Here is a 21,308-nt window from a genome sequence, read left to right on the forward strand (position 1 = left end):
TGGGCTGGGCAGGGCTGGGAGGGAGTTTAGTCTCCGGAATGCCTGGTGGCAGAAACTGTCCTTGAGCCTGCTGGTCTTGGCTCGGAGACTCTGCAGTCTCCTACCCGATGGCTGCAAGCTGAAGAGGCTGTGGGAGGGGTGTGTGGGATCGCCAGCGATCCTGATGGCTCTGCGGGTGAGGCGGGTGTTGTAGATGTCCTGAAGGGGGGGGGGGGGGGAGAGACACCGATGATCTTCTCAGCTGTCCTCACGATGCGCTGCAGAGTCTTACAGCAGGACACGGTGCAGGCGCCGTACCACACGGTGATACAGCTGGTCAGGATGCTCTCGATGGTACCGCGGTAGAAGGAGGTCGTGATGGGGGTCGGGGCTCCAACTCTTATGAGCTTGCGGAGGAAGTACAGGCGCTGATGGGATCTCTTGGCCATTGATGTTGTGGCTCCAGGACAGGTCTTCGGATATGTGCACTCCCAGGAACTTGGTGCTGCTCACTCTCTCCACTGCAGCACCGTCGATGGTTAGTGGAGCATGCTGGGGGCGCACTCTCCTGAAGTCCACAACAATCTCCTTCGTCTTCTCCACATTCAGACGGAGATTGTTGTCCTTGCACCACGTGGCCAGGCGGCTGACCTCGTCCCTGTAGCCTGTCTCCTTGTCGTTGTTGATGAGGCCCACCACAGTCGTGTCATCCGCAAACTTTATGAAGGTGTTGGAGCTGGGTGATGATGGTGAGCAGTCGGGCGTGAGCAGAGTGAAGAGGAGGGGGCTCAGCACACACCCCTGGGGGGCCCCTGTGTTCAGCGTGATGGTGCTGGAAGTGTTGTCGCCAACTGCCTGTGGTCTCCCCGTCAGGAAGTCCAGCAGCCAGTTGCACAGGGAGGTGCTGATCCCCAGTTTGCTCAATTTATCGGTGAGCTGATTGTGTTGAATGCTGAGCTGAAGTCGATGAACAGCATTCTGACGTAGGAGTCTCTGGTCTCCAGGTGGGTGAGCGCTGTGTGGAGAGCAGTGGAGATGGCATCATCGGTCGAGCGGTTGGGCCGATATGCAAACTGGGAGGGGTCATGGTTGGGGGGGAGGGCAGCCTTGATGTCCATATCCAATCCAATCCAATCCATAACTAGCCGCTCGGAGCACTTCATGAGGATGGGAGTGAGTGCGACCGGGCGGTAGTCATTGTGGCTGGTGGGGGACGACTTCTTAGGGACCGGGATAATGGTGGTGGCTTTGAGGCACGTGGGCACAACAGCCTGGCTCAGAGAGGTGTTGAAGATGTCCGTGAAGACATCTGCGAGCTCCACAGCGCAGTTTCTCAGAACACGGCAGGAATGCCGTCGGGACCCGGGGCTTTTCGTGCGTTGGTCCCACTGAGGGATCGCCTCACGCTGTCCTGGGACAGTGTCAGCACCTGTTCGCCGGGAGGTGGTGGGGTCTTCTGTGCTGGAGTGCTGTTGTCTGCTTCCAAGCGGGCGAAGAAGTCATTCAGCTGGTTGAGCAGAGTGGTGGAGTTCTCGCAGGTCTGTGGAGAGGGCCTGTAGTCTGTGATGGTCTGTATCCCACGCCACAGGTTCCTGGTGTCTCTGCTGTCTCTGAAGTGGTTGGCGATCCTCCTGGAGTGCTGTCTCTTGGCCATCCTGATGCCATGTGACAGGTTGGCCCTGGCTGTCCTCAGGCCCAGCTCATCGCCAGCTTCGTAGGCAGCGTTCCGAGCCCTAAGGAGCCTGTGGACTTCACCCGTCACCCATGGCTTCTGGTTGGCCAGGATGGTGACAGATCTGGTGACAATCACGTCATCCATGCACTTCCTCATGTAGGAGGTAACAGAGTCTGTGTACTCTTGGAGGTTGGTGGTGTTGTTGTAGGTGGCCGCTTGTGTGAACATGTTCCAGTCAGTGTTGGAGAAGCAGTCTTTGAGTGCCTCTGACGACCCATCAGGCCACACCCTTATCTGCTTCTTGACTGGTTTGACGACTTTGACAAGTGGCCTATATGCGGGCATTAACATGATAGTGGAGTGGTCCGAAGCTCCTAGGTGGGGGAGGGGGTAGCCTTCGTAGGCTCCTTTGTGTGTGGTGAAAACATTGTCCAGTGTGTTGTTACCTGTAGTCGGACAGTTAATGTGTCCATGGAGTTGTGGAAAAACGCTTTTCGGGTTGGCAGGGTTGAAATCGCCAGCCAGGATAAGGAAAGCATCTGGGTGGGCTGTCTGTTGCTCGCTGATGTGCTGGTAGAATTCATTCAATGCCACGCTCCTGTTGTTAATTGAGGTCGGGGGGATGTAAACTGCTACTAGCAGTATGGCACTAAATTCCCTCGGCAGGTAGAATGGCCGACATTTTATGCCCATAAGCTCCATCAGTGGTGAACAGTGTTTGCATACCACAACAGCGTTGCGGCACCAGGCCTCACTGATGTAAACACAGAGTCTCCCGCCGCGAGTCTTCCCCCCCTCGACGAGCGCTCTGTCAGCCCGGAAGCTAGTTAGCTGGGGTAGCTGGATGCTTCCCCCTCTTCTGTTTCCTCATACAGCGCTTGTGGCGCCTCCACTCTGGGTTGGGTGCAGGAGTGGGGGTTGGTGGAAGAGTGGGGGTCAATGGACCAGCCGACTCCCTGAGCAATCCATGCTTGCGTAGCACTTCTGCTTCAGCTGGTTTTGGTTTTAAAAATGAACTGCCGATGTCGAGCAGAACCTCACGGGAGTAGGTACGCCTCGGGTGTAGCGAGGCAAATGGAGACGGACATTTACACGAGTGAGACGAGTAATGAACACGAAAAAAACAATTTGCTGGGAGAGATGTATGTATGTATGTATGTATGTATGTATGTATGTATGTATGTATGTATGTATGTATGTATGTATGTATGTATGTATGTATGTATGTGTAAGCTCTCAGTCGTACAGGAGTGGTCCATCGATGAGAAGGTTTCTTCAGCCGTCATCTGTACAAATTTGAAGGACATTTCGCCTCCTATCCAAGAGGCTTCGTCAGCGAACTAAAGTCTGACTGGTCGTATCGGCCCTATTTATATATCATATGTATGTATGTATGTATGTATGTATGTATGTATGTATGTATGTATGTATGTATGTATGTATGTATGTATGTATGTATGTATGTATGTATGTATGTATGTATGTATGTATGTATGTACGTATGTATTTCTTTATTTATTTTACTGTGACTTTTGCTTTCTGTTCAAAAGCCAAAGACGCAATCTGACGCAAAGAATTTTGTGGCCCAGTTTATCTTAGCAGCAGCTAGAGTGTGGGTTACAATGTGCCTGTTGTGCACATGCACGCTTGCTTAGTATAGATAATAGACATGGACTTGTCTGAGATGAGTGGGAGTTCACTGTAGTTTAAACTGCCTAGCCTGCTTTAGCACCAGAAGTTTTTCATGAAAGATTTATCCGTTGACTGATCACATGATAAAGTTTGACTTTCGAAAAGCAGAGAACCGGAAGGCCTTGAGGACTTCATTTGTCAGAGAAGCCAACATGTTCGTCAGATCACAACAAAGAAAAAAATGTGAGTTGTTTTTCTTTTGTTGTTTCTGTTTTTCTTTCAGGCAACGCAGCAGAGGATGGCAGCAGATTTTACAGATATTCAAAACAGTACAGAACAAGCCAAATACATGATTTCTAAATCACAAGAGAACATGGCTGATGTGGATACTTTAGTCAAGGTATGATACAATTCTATACTCGAAACTAGATCAGGCCTTTTCAAGTATCTTAGCGACATGCGAATGATGAGATCTTGTCTTTTAAACTTGGTCAACTGCCTTGGTTGGCCAAATACCAACTGCATGGAACAAGACTGCAATCTTGGTAAACAAAAATGGAAAAAATAGGATTTACTCAAACAAATACAGCACAAAAATGTGAAATACGCACACACAAATAAATAAAAGAATAGGAATAATAATAATAATAATAATAATAATAATAATAATAATAATAATAATAATAATAATAATAATAATAATAATAATAATAATCCATTTCATTTCTAAGCGCCTTTCAAAACTCTCAAGGTCACTTTCCAGTCACGGGATAAGTTTTTTTCTGCGGGTGAGCAGCGGCAGCCACACGCACTACCGTTCACTCAACCCAGAATAATTCAAATAGTTAGAAAGCTAGCCAGTTAGCTAATAGCTATCTAACAGATATCTAGCCAACCAGAGGGCTAACAGACAGACAGCCAGATAGCCAACCAGCCCACCAGCTAGCTAACAGAGAGCAAATAGATAGCAAATAGATAGCAAATAGATAACTAGCTAGGTAGCCAGCCAGGTAGCCAACTAGATAGCCAGCCAGATATCCAACCAGATAGCTAATAGACAGCAAATAGATAGCTAGAAATCTAGCCGGCCAGCTAATAGCTACCTAACAGATATCTAGTTAACCAGAGAGCAAACTAAGCAAGCTAATAAATAGCCAGCTAGATACCCAGCCAGCCCGCCAGCTAGCCAACAGACAGCAAATAGATAACTATATAGCCAGCGAGACAGCTAATATATAGCAAATAGATAGTTAGCTAGATAGATAGCCAGATAGCAAGCTAGCTAGATAAAAAACACTTCCATCACAAACGTTATTGTGGAACACTTGTGTGCACCTTACTAATGTGTGCACCTTATTAACCGAAAGTAGATCAACTTTGACGTAGACTTCAGACTGTCGTTCTCTCTCTAGCAGTTACTTTTCTGTCTCTCTCTAGCATTATTCTCGTACATCGCTAATAGCTAGCTAAATAGCTCATATATAGCCAGCTAGACAGATAATAGATAGCAAATATATAGCTAGCTAGGTAGCTAGCCATATAGCAAATAGCTAGCCAGATGGCCAGATAGCTAGGTTGAGCAGCGGCAGCCACACGCGCCAGCGTTCACTCAACCCGGAAGTAACTCAAATACATAGAAAGCTGGCTAATATATAGCTAATAGCTAGCTGAATAGCTAATATATAGCCAGCTAAACAGATAATTTTTATCTAGCTAGCTTGCTATCTGGCTTTTTGTAAAAACACACATATAAATAATAATAATAATAATAATAATAATAATTTTAATAATAATAATAATAATAATAATAATAATAATAATAATAATAATAATACATTTCATTTATGAGCGCCTTTCAAAACTCTCAAGGTCACTTTACAGTCCCGGAATTTTTTTTGTGAGGGTGAGTAGCGGCAGCCATTCACGCCAGCGTTCACTCTACCCGGAAGTAACACAACAGCAAAGTTATGAAAGGAAGAGGAAAGGAAAGAAAGAAGTAGAGAAAACAAAATACAAGAGCTGCTGGAAAGGCAGCCACTCTCACGGCGCTATCTTGAAGTGAAAAAAACTAAATAACAAATAATATGACAACACAAAGACACAGAGACTCATTCATTTGTACCCTGTTTGTGACATGAAGCAGTTCTAGATGAAAGAGACAATCAAATTCCAGGTCATTCATATAAAAGTTCACATAGAAATGTTATTTACAGAACAACAAGACAAAATAAATAATAGTTTTGTTGTCATGGCAACCAATGACAATATACCCAGTCAGTTACAACGAGACACAAATGAACCTACTCAAGGACAAGCATGAAAAATGATTAATTGCAGCAATAAATCCTTACAAAAAAAATTGCCACTATTTTTCTGAACAGGACAGAGATTATCATCTCTGTAGACTTTGCTGATCATCTCATACAACATAAGAGGACTGCGCGCCGCTGCTCAACCTAGCTATCTAGGCTATCTATCTAGCTATTTTCTATCTGGCTAGCTACCTAGCTAGCTATCGATTTGCTATCTATTATCTGTCTAGCTGGTTATATATTAGTTATTTAGCTAACTATTAGCTATATATTAGCTAGCTTTCTATGTATTTGAGTTACTTCCGGGTTGAGTGAGCGCTGGCGCATGTGGCTGCCGCTGCTCAACCTAGCTATCTGGCCATCAAACTAGCTATTTGCTATCTGGCTAGCTACCTAGCTAGCTATCTCTTTGCTATCTATTATCTGTTTAGCTGGCTATATATTCGCTATTTAGCTAGCTATTAGCTATATATTAGCTAGCTTTCTATGTATTTGAGTTACTTTCGAGTTGAATAAGCGCTAGCGCGTGTGGCTGCCGCTGCCCAACCTAGCTATCTGGCAATCTATCTAGCTATTTGCTATCTGGCTAGATACCTAGCTAGGTAGCTATTTGCTATCTATGATATGTCTACCTCACTATATATTTGCTATCTAGCTAGCTATTATCTATCTGGCTGGCTAGCTATTAGCTATATATTAGCTAATTTTCTATGTATTTCAGTTACTTCCGGGTTGAGAGAACGCTGGCGCGTATGGCTGCCGCTGTTCACCCTAGCTATCTGGCAATCTAGCTAGCTATTTGCTATCTGGCTAGCTAGCTAGCTATCTATTTGCTGTCTATTATCTGTCTAGCTGGCTATATATTATCTATTTAGTTAGCTATTAGCTATATATATTAGCTAGCTTTCTATGTATTTGAGTTACTTCCGTGTCGAGTGAACGCTGGCGTGTGTGGCTGCCGCTGCTCACCCACATAAAAACTTATCCTATGACTGGAAAGTGACTGAGAGTTTTGAAAGGCGCTTAGAAATGAAATGTATTATTATTATTATTATTATTATTATTATTATTATTATTATTAATAATAATAATAATAATAATAATAGACATCCAATAGATAGCCAGCAAGCTGGATAGATAGCTAATAGATAGCCAGATATCTAGCTAGATAACTAATAGATAGCTAATCGATAGCCAGCTACCTAATGTAAGCCAAATCTGCAGAAACAAAATATTTCAATGTCATAAATTATTATTATTATTATTATTATTATTATTATTATTATTATTATTATTATTATTATTATTATTATTATTATTATTACAGGACTTGTGGGGTGATTTTGGCTGATGAGGTGAAGACTGTTAGGAGTGTAGGTGAGACAGGTGAAATGATTGGGAAGACGCCAAGCCCACACAGAATTAAGGGGAAAGTGACAAAACACAACAGAGGGAGGGGCCACACTGGAGACAATGTATTCTAACAAGATGTCCAGTGATACCTCGGTTTACGAACCCCTTGGCTTACGAACTTTTCGGTTTACGAACGTTACATTTATGAACATTTTACCTTGAAATACAAATTATTTTTCAGGATACACACGGACCTGCCACAATGAGTGATGTGTCGTTCGCAAACGAGCCCGTTCTCCTAACAAAAAGATGGTGGCCACTGTTTTTGTCCCCTATTCCCCGCCCCTAGTCTTCGGTTAAAGCCACGTGATTGGTCAAGAACGCAGCAGTGAGGGGGTGGGGTTACAGACAGACAGAGAGTGAGGCTGTTCTCCAAAAAACAAAATGGCGTCTTCAGTTAAAGCCACGTGATTGGTCAAGAACGCAGCAGTGAGGGGGGGGGGGGTTAAACATTAAAGGACAACCGACGTCTCCGGACTGTCACGGCACTCGAGGCTTGAGGGCAGGGCTCGAGTGACGAAAGGAAAGCGGGGAGGTTGGATCCAAAATACACGGCGAGACAGATACTCGTGAACAAAAAGTCTTTACTGAGGCACGCATGCAAAAAATAACAGCAGGGAGAGGTAAGTGAGAGATCGGTGACGGCATGGAAGTAGTAATGGTGGCTTTAGGAATACTCCGACAAAGACGGTATTGCGCGATCGGTAAATATAGTCAGAAGGCACAATCAAGGGAATGACAAACAGCTGTGGGAACCCAGGTGCGTGATGATGGGAGGGGCCGTCTCCATGGAGCAGCGGAGGAGGTGACAGGAGGGGCGGGGCGCGCCCCAGGCGGCGACGAGATGTGACAAGTTGTGTCCATAATTTGTAAAATGGCTTCAAATGACTTCTAGTGAGCGTATTTTACAAAGATTCCACCGCATATAGCTCTATTTCACGTTTTAAGACTGCCGCTGAATATTCCGTAAGTCTTGTTTTTGAGTTGGTGACGAGTCCGTACATGACGTCACTAAAGGAACGCCCCTGACCGAAAAAAAAAGACACATTGTAGCAGTCCTTGCATCACATCAATGTATTTTGCCGTACTTGTTTGGTCTGAAAACCTCGTGTTGCACCAAAAAGCCGCCAGAAGAGGGCAACCAAGCTCCATGGAATGAATTTATCAGCCTGTGGAAACGGGCTGACTAATTCCCTTTGTCGCCATTTTCTGCCTCCCTTGGGTGCGACATTTCCCATGCCTGATGCCTCAAAATGACACGGAATAAATTATTTAATCGATTGCAAACATGTATGCCTTCTTCTTCAGAACTATTTGAATCATATTCTTAACTGGATGTGTAACAAGAAAGCATATTCTCCGAATCTGAATACATTGTTTTGATTCTCCATCAATGCAAGACATCTTGGCGTGACGTCACAAACTAGGGGCGGGACTTTCTGAAAATGCCCAATTCGGCGCTCAATTTTTTGCAGATTTTGGACACTTTAAGTCATTTTTATTGGTGTTTTGCATTTGAATAAAAATATCATACTGCGTGTTTTGGGTATTTTAGATGCTACAAAACGTTTTTCTGATGTAAGTTAGGAAACTAAAAATAAGTGACGTCGGTTGTCCTTTAAGACCCGCGCTGAATATTCAGGAAGTCTTGTTTTTGAGTTGGTGACGAGTCCGTACGTGACGTCACTGAAGGAACGCCCCTGACCGAAAAAAAGACACATTGTAGCAGTCCTTCCATCACGTCAATGTATTTTGCTGTACTTGTTTGATCTGAAAACCTCGTGTTGCATCAAAAAGCCACCAGAAGAGGGCGACCAAGCTCCGTGGAAGGAATTTATCAGCCTGTGGAAACGGGCTGATTAATTCCTCACAGGAGCTCGGAAGCCATTTTCTGCCTCTTTTTAGGTGATACATTTCCCCCCATTGTTGCCTCAAAATGGCACGGAATAAATTATTTAATCGATTGCAAACATGTATGCTTTCCTCTTCAAAACTATTTGGATTGGATTGGATTTGCCTTTATTAGTCTCACAGTGGAGAAATTTACATTTCACAGCAGCAAAGTGATTTGAATCATATTCATAACTGGATGTGTAACAAGAAAGCATATTCTTTGAATCTGAAGCCATTGTTTTGCTTCTCCAGCAATGCAAGATGCCTTGGCGTGACGTCACGAACTAGGGGCGGGAATTTCTGAAAATGCCCAATTTGCAGCTCAATTTTTGGCAGATTTTGGACACTTTAAATTTCGATCGATTATTGGTGTTTTGCATTTGCATATAAATATCATACTGCATGTTTTGGGTATTTTGATGCTATAAAATGTTTTTCTGATGTCAGTTAGGAAACAAAAAAGTGACATCGGTTGTCCTTTAAAGAGACAGGCAGACGACAGTGAGAGAGTGAGAAAACACACACAAAAGAGAGACGACAGAGCTTGAAACAAAAAACAAAAGTGAAAAAAAAGTGAAATTGTGAGAACATGGATCGAAAACAGTGACATTTGGACTCGTTTCAACTTTGATAAAAAATGACAAACGCAAAGTGTAGACTGCAAGGTTAAGATATCCCATCAATCAGGCTCCACAAACAACCTGCATAAGCCATCTGTACACTTGATGCAAAAAGCTATCAACCCAGCTAAACAGTACACAATTGATGAACTAGATAAAATTATCACAGCGAAAGTACCTCCAAGGGATCATTCCTCAATATGGTGAAAGAAGAAGGTTATGTTCCTCATCAAGTGTTTAATGCTGATGAAAGCGGCCACTCCATTCCATCAAGCCATCAACGACCATCACGAAGGTAAATAAAACGACTTTATTATACGGTACAGTTTATTTCTTTAATTATAAATCCGTAGCACATTTATTATGCATACAATAAGGTATATTTTGTGTAGCTTTAAGGCTTAGAAAATTAGAAAATGGAAAATTATGTTTTATGGCGACCTGGGAACGGATTAATTTCATTTTAATGGTTTCCTTTGGGAAATTCCTATGGGATACACACTTTTCGCCTTACACATTGTCTGGGAACCAATTAAGCCAAGGTATCACTGTATATGCCTGCATAATAATGAGATCAACTCCTATGTATCTGTTTCTTTTTCTTTTGTGTACAGAATATAACACAGAACCATGCTGCAATTGATGGTGCGAGCCAAAAGCTAACAGAGAAGATGGAACAGCTGTCATCCGCTGATAGAGAGCTAATTAGAAGGGCGGATGAGCATGCTGAAGAGCTTGAACGACGGTCCATGAAACTGGAAGGGTAATAATTGTTGGGGTCGAGCCTCTTGTAACACCATTTACATATGTATACACATAGGATATGTTGATCGATGAAAAGGTTTCTTCAGACGTCATCTGTACTTCTTTGAAGGTGTCGGACATTTCGCTTCTCTTCCAAGAGGCTTCGTCAGAGAACTGAAATTTACTGGTAGCTCTGGCCCTATATCTATATATCCCTCCTGTCCAGAGGTGGCGGTGCCAGACCTCTGCTTTAATAGGTCCCTGCTCTAAGGTTGGGAGGAGCAGAGGACTGTTCTCTGAGGCTACACTGATTACTTCTATTGTCTTGAATGATTATGTTCGATGACTGTCCTGATTGCCCCGTTCGCACTGTTATCACCTCATCAGCATGACTAAGCCTATGTGGTAATGATCTGAAAAGTCTGTTGCACAATCCAAATTAAACCTCACACCACCATGGCGATTTAGTGAAGGGTTTTGCTGTTTTATAAAGGCTTGAAAGGTAAAGGTAGCTGGTGTGAGAGAAGAGGATGCACAAAACAGGTGAGATGGAGGACACTGATTTGCTGTGGCGACCCCTGATGGTAAAAGCCAAAAGGCAAAGAAGAGGGTCCTGTTTTACATGTATTGTATTGTATTGTATTGTGTTGTATTGTATTGTATTGTACTGTACTGTACTGTATTGAATTGTATTGCCTATAGCATAGCTCCATCTAGTGGATACATAGCACAACCACAGTCCCCATTGTAGCTTCTATTCTATGTGCCTCATAATACAATGCGCCCTATACTGTATATGAAAACCATTTGAAATATGCCTTTCATTGAAAGGGTGCGTTATAAGATGAAGTGCTGTATAGTGCAGATAATACGGTAAATATTTTGATCAGTACACAATTGTGGGTTGAAGGGGTGGTGCCAAAGGATCATTCAAGCCAGGACCGACACTTCTCATATTGTATGGCTCCTGGGGATTTGTCTGTTCTGGTCATTCCTTCTTTCCTCCTGCTTGTGTTATGTCTTATTGCATGGGTGGGGATATTAGAACACCCTGCATCCCAATAGGCAGAAAGTAAATAATATGAAAACATGTCTATTTTTCCAGGGACCTGCGAGAGAGTGATACCAATGGTTTTGTGCAGAAGGCTATAAGTGCTGCCAATGTCTATACAAATATAGTGAAATACATCACCAATGCCAATATCACATCACTTACAACCTTGAACCTATCCCACACAACAAATGAAGTAAGTTTTCCAAAACACATTGCAAAAAAACAATACTCTCATGAAATTGCTTTGTACTTTTTTCTTCTATGATTCAGTCCATCACTGGGATCAACTTGCAGCTGAAAGATCTGATGGTGCAATGTGACAATGTTTTCAAGGAATCAGTTTCATTGCATTCTGAAAAAATAGGTAGGCAACAGTCAAACATTGGTTGTCTCGACATTGTCGTCTAAGAACATTATCCCACCTTGACATCACTCTGATTCCAGAAGCAGAAGCCGAGGTAGTTGACAAGCTGAAATACATTGAAGAGACCAAAGAGACTTTGCATAAAAACAGCCAAAAGCTTGAAGAGATGATCCAGGATATTTCTGAACCTGAGACAGGTAGGAAACTCCAGTATTTGCCTCACTACGTATGTTGAAATGGGCTTGATATGATATCAGCTATGAGTGTATACATCTTGTTTTTTTGGTCATGTTTCTTTTTGGGTGTCGGCATAGTGCTAGTTGGTTAGCTAACTAGTGGATGGATGGATGGATGGATGGATGGATGGATGGATGGATGGATGGATGGATGGATGGATGGATGGATGGATGGATGGATGGATGGATGTATCGGGGACACTGGCGCTATCAAAAACCCACTCGTGACCAGGTTGATTGAGGGGAAACTCCCAGCACCTCTCAGAAAGGAATGGCTCATCTATGCAGCAGATCCCAGGAATGCTGTAACTCCAGTCAACAGGTTTGACGGTTTGTTGGACTTCCTGAAAGGGCAAGAGAGTATTTATGAGCAGCTGGAACAATTGGATGAGGAACCAAATAAGAGGGAATCGAAGCCTGAGCCAAGATATGCCAGGACGAAATCCACCAGGGCATGTGATGACCGCAATGGCTGTGTTGTCTGCGGAGATGGGAAGCCCAGGAAGAAACTATACTACTGCATGCAATTCCGGGCATTGCAGCTTGCAGACAAGAAAGCTGCTGTTAAGAAGCTGGGAGCATGCAACAGATGTCTTGATGTCCATAATGTCAGTTCAGACTGCAAAGATGACTTCATATGCACCAACCAAGCCTGCAAGGATGAATATGCACCTAAGAAGTGGATTGCAGGAACTGCCAGTGTTGATGATGTTATTGGAAGTCACCACAAATACTGGACAAAAGATTGGAACACTGATTGACCTGGCATCTGACACCAATTACATCACCCACACGACTGCAGACAAACTGAACCTTAGAAGCGAAGACATCACTCTCATCGTACACAGTGTTGGAGGAATGAAGACCATTGTGGAGACAAAGCGGTACCTCTTGAAGATCAGAGTGAGGACTCCAAAAGGCACTCTGAAATCGCATCAATTGGTTTGTTATGGTCTGGACAATATTGCAGACATTAACAAAAGTGTTGACTCCAAACGGCTCCAGAAACTCTTTCCGGATGTCCCACTTGGAGCTCTGACAAGACCAGATGAAATCAATCTGCTTATAAGCCACAGAGAGGGCCAGCTAGCACCTCAACGGATCAGAGTTATTTGAGACCTTGTGCTGTGGGACGGGCCATTGGGGATGACAGTCGGAGGCTCTCATCCTGGACTCTTTGAAGACCTTACTGTGTCCGCCCACATGTCCAGGACTCACTTTGCAAGATCAATGAGGACTGCTGCCTTAAAGTACGAAGAACTCACTGGCCCAGCTAGAACAAATCCTCCCAACACTCATGTTCACGCCAAGCTCCAGAGGTCAAGCACTTCAAGCACCTACCGGGACTTCCTAGAGTGGTGGGACAGTATTGGTGCAGCATGTGATCCAAAGTGTGGAGGATGCCGCTGTGGAAAATTTCAACCAGGCGGCAAAGAGATGACTCCCGCAGAGGAACGGGAACTTGAAGTAGTAAGGGACGGCCTCACCTATGTCACAGAGGACCACCACAGCGAAGAGCCACACTAGCATGCCAGGTATCCCTGGGTGGAGGACCCCATTTCCTTACCAAACAACAGAAAAATGGTTGAGGCTACATTCCTGAGAACAGAAAAACAATTGGCCAAAAGACCGGAGTGGAAGGTGGCTTATGCTGCACAAGTCCATGATATGGTAAATAGAAAAGCAGCCTTCAAACTACCCAAAGGCACCATCACCAGTTGGGATGGACCAGTTTGGTATCTCAGTCACCTCATTGCTCCAAACCCACCCTCGGTAACAACTCCAATAAGAATTGTCTGGAATAGCAGCCAAAGGTGCAGAGGTGCATGAATGGCCTGCTGATGAAAGGCCCTGATGTCCTTAATCAGATTCGAGCTGTACTGCTCAGATTCAGATGTGGAGTTCATGCTGCCCTGGGAGACATAAAAAAGATGTATAACTCCGTAAGGCTGGACGACCAAGAAGTGCATCTTCACAGATTCCTCTGGCGAGATGCTGAGAATGAGGACCTGGGGGAATACGCGATCTCAAGAGTGAACATAGGAGACAAACCTGCAGGGTGCATAGCGCAACCGGCAATGCGTGAAACTGCAAACCTCCCTCTCTTTTCCCACCTTGAAGAGGAACGTCTAGTGATTCATAACGACAGCTACGTTGACGACATCCTTACTTCACACAACAGCCTTGTCCAGCTAAACTCCATCACAGCCAATGTGGAGAGGATCCTGAAGGCCGGAGGTTTTGAGCTGAAGCCATGGGTCTTCTCTGGGCAAAGTGGGAGGAAGGAACGCTGTAATGAGGAAAGGACAAAGACCATCATCCTACCAAATCAGATGGGCAATGATGACAACAAAGCACTTGGTCTGGGCTACAGAGTTGAAGACGATAACCTCCATGTCAGAAGTGGAATCAACTTCTCTAAGAGGAAACAAAAGATGCGGCTGGGTGAAGACCTTCTGAAAGACAAGATCAGAGCCATGACACCCAGCCCTTTGACGCGAAGAGAACTTCTCAGTCAAGTGTCAGGACTGCACGATCCAGTTGGCCTTGTGACTCCTACCAAGCAAAAGGGAGCTATTCTGGTGCGGAGGGCATTTCAAGAGGCAAAGGCTGAAAGCTGTCCAGTCAAAGACACATGGGACATTGCACTCTCAGATGGACTCAGAGATGATGCAATCGATCTATTCGAGGAGTACCAGCATGTTGGGTTATTTTTTATCGTTCGCCCTTGGTTCATTGCTTCGACGGGTGTTGATGGAGATCGATGGTTAAATCATCAGGGAGCCAGGACTTGAACAGAAAGTTGATTTAATTTGGAGAGCACGGGCATTGTGGTGCGGACGGAAGAGCGAGCATGGAGAGAGAGATGAACGGGCTGCAGGAGTATTTATGCGGTGCATAGCAATGACGTGACAGGATGTGACGTAATAAAAGTGCGACATTGCGTAAAGGAAGGCAGGATATGACATACAAGGAAGTTCAAAATGTAAACAAAGATTACAGAGCGATGTTTAGACATGTTTGTATGGCGAATTACCCTAACATCTCCCCCCTGACGAACATTTTTAACATCGGTCGAGGTGAACAGAAAAGAAAATCATAATGGAAACATTCTCAAATCAAAGTCATGTCATTCTCTAGCTACAATAGTCAAATCTTCATGGGATCCTGGATGGTGATCACCAGGATGACGAGTAGGAACAAAATTGTTTGTAGCATTAGTCGCAAGCAGGCCCCAGGGTGTGGTACAGACGAGCTGGTGAATGGGAAAAGGTGTGTGATCTTCGGCTCCAGTTGTGCATCGGGAATCTTCTTGACGAACGGTGTGGTGTCCTCGCGAGTCCAGACGAAGCTTGTAGCTGCTAAGACGGCTAGCAGCTCCGCAACCGGTCCATCCCACTTTGGCGTGGCCCACGTCATCTTCTTCATACCGCATCTCTGTCCTGTGGAGACTAAAAGAAGACTTGTGCCAGGTCACATGTCAAAGGGATGGTTTCATTCTGCACAGCACCCTTTCTTGGTGTTTCTTTCCCTATCAAAATCTGTCTCATCGTTTAGGCTCTGTAATGCATTCTCTCACAGAAATGGCAGACATTGTTATTGTTAGATTTAGTTTGTTAGTGTATGTTAGTTGTTAGTGAGTCTGCATTTCTGGAGGGCACCACTTTCTGGTGGCAATGATATTGCAGCTAACATCACTTAACACCAAAAGTGAAAATTTTGGCAATGATGATCTAGGCTATTGCCATTCCCCCCTGTTGAGACATGAAAAGTCTCAATTTGCCAATTGGGAACGTGTTTGCGCGGAACACGATCCCTCTTGGACATTGCACAGATCATCAATACGACCAGTCAGACCCTAGTTCGCTGACGAAGCCTCTTGGATAGGAGGCGAAACGTCCGAAACCTTCAAATTTGTACAGATGACGGCTGAAGAAACCTTCTCATCGATGGACCACTCCTGTAAGACTGAGAGTTTACACAGACATCAATTTGCATAAAACTGCTTGTCAATCATTGGTCAAAAATTTGGAGTCCAAATTTTGGCATGTCTCTCAACACCTGCATGAGAACTAATTCATGTAGCGTGTACCACGGAATTTTTGTACATTGAGCACAGCTTCTTCTGCTGTTACTCCTCTGCTGGCACCCAAGCAAATCATCTCTGCAAAAATGTGTTTTTGGTGGACATTTAAATGTCACCAAATTGTATGGGTGGAGGACAGCCTTCTACAATTTGCACAAGTTGACATGGTCGTCAACATTATGGCGATCTGTGTAAATGGTCATCTCGTACTCGCCTTTTGTCATTCAGTTGGAGGGCACCAGTTGACAGTCAGTTTCGCTTCTGCGTAGGACATCCATTCGCACAACCCAGCTTCATCTGCGGCCACCCTGGCACGGATTCCGCAGGAGTCCTCCCCTTCTGAAGGATCTCTTTCTCTCAATTCTGAAAGAAGCTGGTTAGCGTGGAAGCCCTACACAATATATCTGATTTCGCCTGAATCTCTGGCTGACATCGGTGCCCACTGAACTCATTTGCCAATTTCATTCTTACCGGCGAGAAATTCCTTTAATGTGCACTGCAGTCAATTACTCCAATGTGCACTGCATCAAATTCATAATAATAATGATAATAATTCACAATCAAATCAATCTTGAGGTTATCCTGCACTTTTAGTCGTAACTATAAACTACTTTTGAACTGACAAATGTCATCACTGTACGCAAAGGCAGCCAGAAGATAAATTAGCATCTGCATGCTGTCTTAATAAACGTTGGATTTCCTCCATTGCATCTCCAACATTGAATACTTTCAAATCAATCAAGCCTAATTGTAACAATTCGTTGCTCGCTAGATGGTTGGATGAGAAATATGTGCAATAAAAATTGTCATGCATTACAATAAATGCCACACATTATGCTTTTGGAAAACAAAACTATTCTCAATATGGACTTTGTCATCGATCCCAAATCATCAGGTGGGTGTGCCAACTCTTGTTCTGCAGGTGCATCCCACCAGCCATTGCGGCCTCTCCTTTGTTGGGTCTCCTATGACAATTGGAGCAGAGATTAAACTTTGTTTCCAAAAACACCAAGAATGCAAATTCGGTTCGGATGATACTCCGGATGAAAATCACAGGATGGGTGGATGCAAATGGCTTGTGCACCCCACAGTTCATCAATTCATCCTGCAAATGGAACAATTTCTCAACCATCATCCCAGCTCTGTTTGCGAATTGTTGCTTTACACATCATCTGCACAAAAAGCATAATGAAAAAAGTTCAGTCATCAAATTTTGCAACTCCATCTTTCCCTTTTGAAATTAATTTCTCTGCTCAGAAACTAATAAAGGTGCATCCGATCAAATTCAATTTATCGTTTTTATGAATCAAATCATCTGCTCTTTGATTTCAGGGGATGACAATTGTCAGGTCAAAACCAGTGTAATGATCACGTCACAATCATTATCTTAATAAATCTATAACTTTCCTTCTATGAAATGTCCAACAATATCAACTGGTGAATCTCTGTAAGGACTTAATCACCAGCAAATTTAGTTACATTTACCTTGCCAATTCCATCCAATTCAAGATAATGTTCCTGTTATTCAGCCCAATTTACTGACCATTTTATTTACTTTTTCCAATTGAACCGTCGTTTACGAGCCAGCAGGGCCTCCGAATTTTCTCTGGGTCTTTTAAACCCCTCTTTGAAGCTCTGTGCTGACAAAAACCCTTGATAAGAGGCATCGTAAATAACTCTGGCTTGTTTCAAATGGCTTGAACAAGCTGTGTACAGAACATGGTTCAGCTCTGTTTGACAAACTAAACTCATAATTTTATAAAGTCACTCTTTGATTCTGTCATTTTATACAATTTCCACTTCATTTCGCATTTGCCCAAATCAGGATTTCAAAATGATTTGTCTTACATGGAAAAGGGCATGTAGCTTCAAAAGAGTGAATTAATCATAATCATTTATCATTGAATCTAGCAACATCTATCTTGCTGATTTCAGTTCAATTTGAGATAAACATCCTTATTTCCTCAATTGAACCGTGATAGAGGAAAAACTTGAGCAAAAACATACATGATTGTTATCCTAAGGAATGCAATGGTCTCACTGCTTAAACACCATCCCCCAGTTTTTTGAGACACAGCGGGCCAAATCCCAGCAGTCAGAAATAACTCCTAAACGCAAATCGCTCTTGAGAACAATGTGGCACAATTTGAACGCTGATAATTTTACAAATTCACTGTAGTTCGGCTTATGTCTATTCATTTGTCCGCTGTCTTCATTTATTTGCTCACTCAGTCTAATTAATTATTTAATTCAGTTTTTTTGTTTCAAGTAGACGGCATTCGTCAATAAGCTATGGAAAAAGAAACAGTGTTATGTCATTCATGAGGACGTCGAGCGGAGACGAAAGTCTCCTCGCTGCATTGTTGGACAGGTCTCCCGATGAGACAGGACAGCCCACTCCATGGCACCCGGTCGAGTCCTCTTGTGATGACAAGGGCGCCTCGGTTCTGTGGAGAAGAGAGGCCTCGTGGCAGAATCAAATTCGGCAGGAAGAATGTCTTCTATACACATGTTTGTGAATGTTAACGCAGCCCTTTATTAATTTTATTTTCCTTTATTAACTTATTCGCGATTGAATCAATTTGCCGATCTCAGAATGTGGTTGTGAATTCACCCCCCATCCCTCTCTTGCGGGTACAGAAAGAAGAATGGGGAGGTGGTCTATCCGCATTCTTTGGTTTTCTTAGAAGTTTACACAACGCGTGTATATACACAACAATACATAAAAACACACAATGCATGCACAAAAAGACGAAAGACAAAACACGAAAAGGGAAGACAAGAACACACACACAAGGACTGCTCCCCCTAACGCCCCCCTCCTCCAGCCGACCACCCTCTGCCCCCTGGACAATGAAACTCCCTGGGAAACCCCGTAGCAATGGCTAGCATTGTTGACCATGTGCTAGTGTTGGTGAATTAAATGAAATTACGGTAATCCACAATATCGCGTCAACAAGCAGGCCTCGCCGAGGGAACGGTCCCTCGTCGCTCTTGTGGATACAAGCAGACGACCACCAAAAGCTAGAAGCTTCTGTCTCTTGTCGACCTCCATTATAGCTGCAGCTATTTAAAACAAAAAACGTCCGGAGTGAAATCTCTCAATTCCCAATTTCACTCACGGCCCTCGCGCACAGTGAATTCCAAAAATTCACCCCTTGTGAATATTACAATTAGAATTATTCTGGTCTTACAGTACGGCAGCCAGGGCGCGGTAAACCAGACATCTCGATAAATATTAGGATCGATTTGTCGCGTATATATTTAATACACCTCCAGGCTCGACTCAAATGGGGACCCGCCTTGGCCCGATCATCAGAAATAGAACCCATAGTTTGAACATGGGCTATAATTGGACGATATCTTCCAATAAAGTCGCGTTAGTAGCCTCGATACGTGGATTACGCGCAAAGAAATCATTCTGCCACAAAGGATTCCACATTCGTTCACCCAACATAGCAGCATGCTAGCGGCACTCACCCGTGAAACTCAACCGTGTGGTCAGGTCAGAATGAAGAGGCGCTATCATCACGCACCCCTCAAGCGCTCCGGACCCAACCGGCGCGGGTTTCTTGGCACCAGAATGTTGGGTTATTTTTTATCGTTCGCCCTTGGTTCATTGCTTTGACGGGTGTTGATGGAGATCGATGGTTAAATCATCAGGGAGCCAGGACTTGAACAGAAAGTTGATTTAATTTGGAGAGCACGGGCATTGTGGTGCGGACGGAAGAGCGAGCATGGAGAGAGAGATGAACGGGCTGCAGGAGTATTTATGCGGTGCATAGCAATGACGCGACAGGATGTGACGTAATAAAAGTGCGACATTGCGTAAAGGAAGGCAGGATATGACATACGAGGAAGTTCAAAATGTAAACAAAGATTACAGAGCGATGTTTAGACATGTTTGTATGGCGAATTACCCTAACAAGCAACTCAGTACGCTCATGTTTACTAGGGCTCTAACTCCCAAATGCTTTATTACTGAACCACCCTTTGCGGTCACATTCTCTGATGGAAGTGAGCATGCTTATGGCGCAGTGATGTACCTGAAATGGACCACAGACCAGGGTCCTATCATTAGACTGGTCAAAACAGTTGCAATGGTTTGGAGAGTGGCAAAAAGGATCTCTCAACAAGTTCAAGCCTTGGATGGCCCAAAGTGGGAGGCAGTCTCCTCCATAGGAGCCATCTCTGTGGAAGAAAGAAAGAAAAAAAAAATCACAGCTCTCAGAGGGCATCCAAGAAAGATCTGGTCTGATCCTGGCACCAATTTCATTGGAACAAAGTATTTCCTCAAGGAACTGTACAGTTTCTTGGATGGCTTGGATCAAACAACACTGGAGGATACAGCAGCCAAAAATGGAATTAAGTGGATGTGGAAAATTCACCCCGCTGACTCTCCACACGGGAACGGTGCAGCAGAGGCCGCTGTACGTATTGTAAAGAGGGCACTCCAGAGTCTTGGTAAAGAGTACGGGCTCAGCTTCTCAGAGTTCCAGACAGCTCTCTACACTACAGCAAACCTCGCAAATGAGCACCCGATTGATGCCAGAATCCATGGCGGGCGGGCGGGCGGGCAACCGGGCCGGCAGGCGGGCGGGTGGGCGGGCAGGCAGGCAGGCAGGCAGACTAAAACTGTTACCTGTGTCTATTTTCTTAACCAAATAAATGTGTTCTTAAGTTAAATAAATACAGAAGCCAGCACATTATTTCAGCAGCTTTTCATTGAACTATGATTCATATTGGGACTCCTCATTTTAATTGTTCTAATTCTTCAAATGCGTCTTTTCTATTATACCTCTGTCAAAGTCATAGATAAGCACAAATTCTGATTCTGAAAAGATAAACACAAACTACCTCAACACATCCTCTCTAACCCTTTCTAGCCAGAACCAACAACCGACTCCAGTATACACTCAACGTGGCTGATGGAACTCTTAACCGCTCAGCCGCAGTTCTTGAAACAATTATGCCTATCAGTAACAAAGTACAGGAATGGGCCCATAACCTGAGCAAAAATAAGTACTCTACAGCTGCCTATGAGCAAGCCATTCACTCTGCAAAGGAATCAGGTATGTGATTTTCGACATCATGAAGGCAAACAATTGTATAGACATGTCACCAAATTGGGGCATTACATTGTTGGTGAGTCTTGCTTCCTTCAAAAACTGAAGTAAAGCGAGCTTTATTAAACACATACAGTATACAGTCCGGTACAGTACTATTTTTTTGGTTGAGATATGGTTACTACGTGTTCTAAATTCTATTTTTCCTTCAAGAAATGAGTGGTTTAATTTTG

The 21,308-nt window shown here is 43.9% G+C and overlaps 1 protein-coding gene across 2 annotated transcripts in view; it reads left to right on the forward strand.

Annotated features, from left to right (window-relative positions):
* The window catches only part of lama4 (laminin, alpha 4), a 110,902-nt gene that overhangs the window by 49,676 nt on the left and 39,918 nt on the right, over positions 1–21,308 (forward strand). For both annotated transcript variants that reach the window (XM_089021787.1, XM_089021786.1), the window contains exons 14-19: positions 3,570–3,686; positions 10,139–10,287; positions 11,374–11,515; positions 11,593–11,686; positions 11,767–11,883; positions 20,896–21,081. In XM_089021787.1, coding sequence (XP_088877913.1) covers positions 3,570–3,686; positions 10,139–10,287; positions 11,374–11,515; positions 11,593–11,686; positions 11,767–11,883; positions 20,896–21,081 — 805 coding nt within the window. The remainder of the gene's footprint in view (positions 1–3,569; positions 3,687–10,138; positions 10,288–11,373; positions 11,516–11,592; positions 11,687–11,766; positions 11,884–20,895; positions 21,082–21,308) is intronic.

This window comes from Hippocampus bargibanti, linkage group LG19 (genome assembly GCF_051943395.1).
Source record: "Hippocampus bargibanti isolate YZ-2025 linkage group LG19, ASM5194339v1, whole genome shotgun sequence".
Classification (NCBI taxonomy): domain Eukaryota; kingdom Metazoa; phylum Chordata; class Actinopteri; order Syngnathiformes; family Syngnathidae; genus Hippocampus; species Hippocampus bargibanti.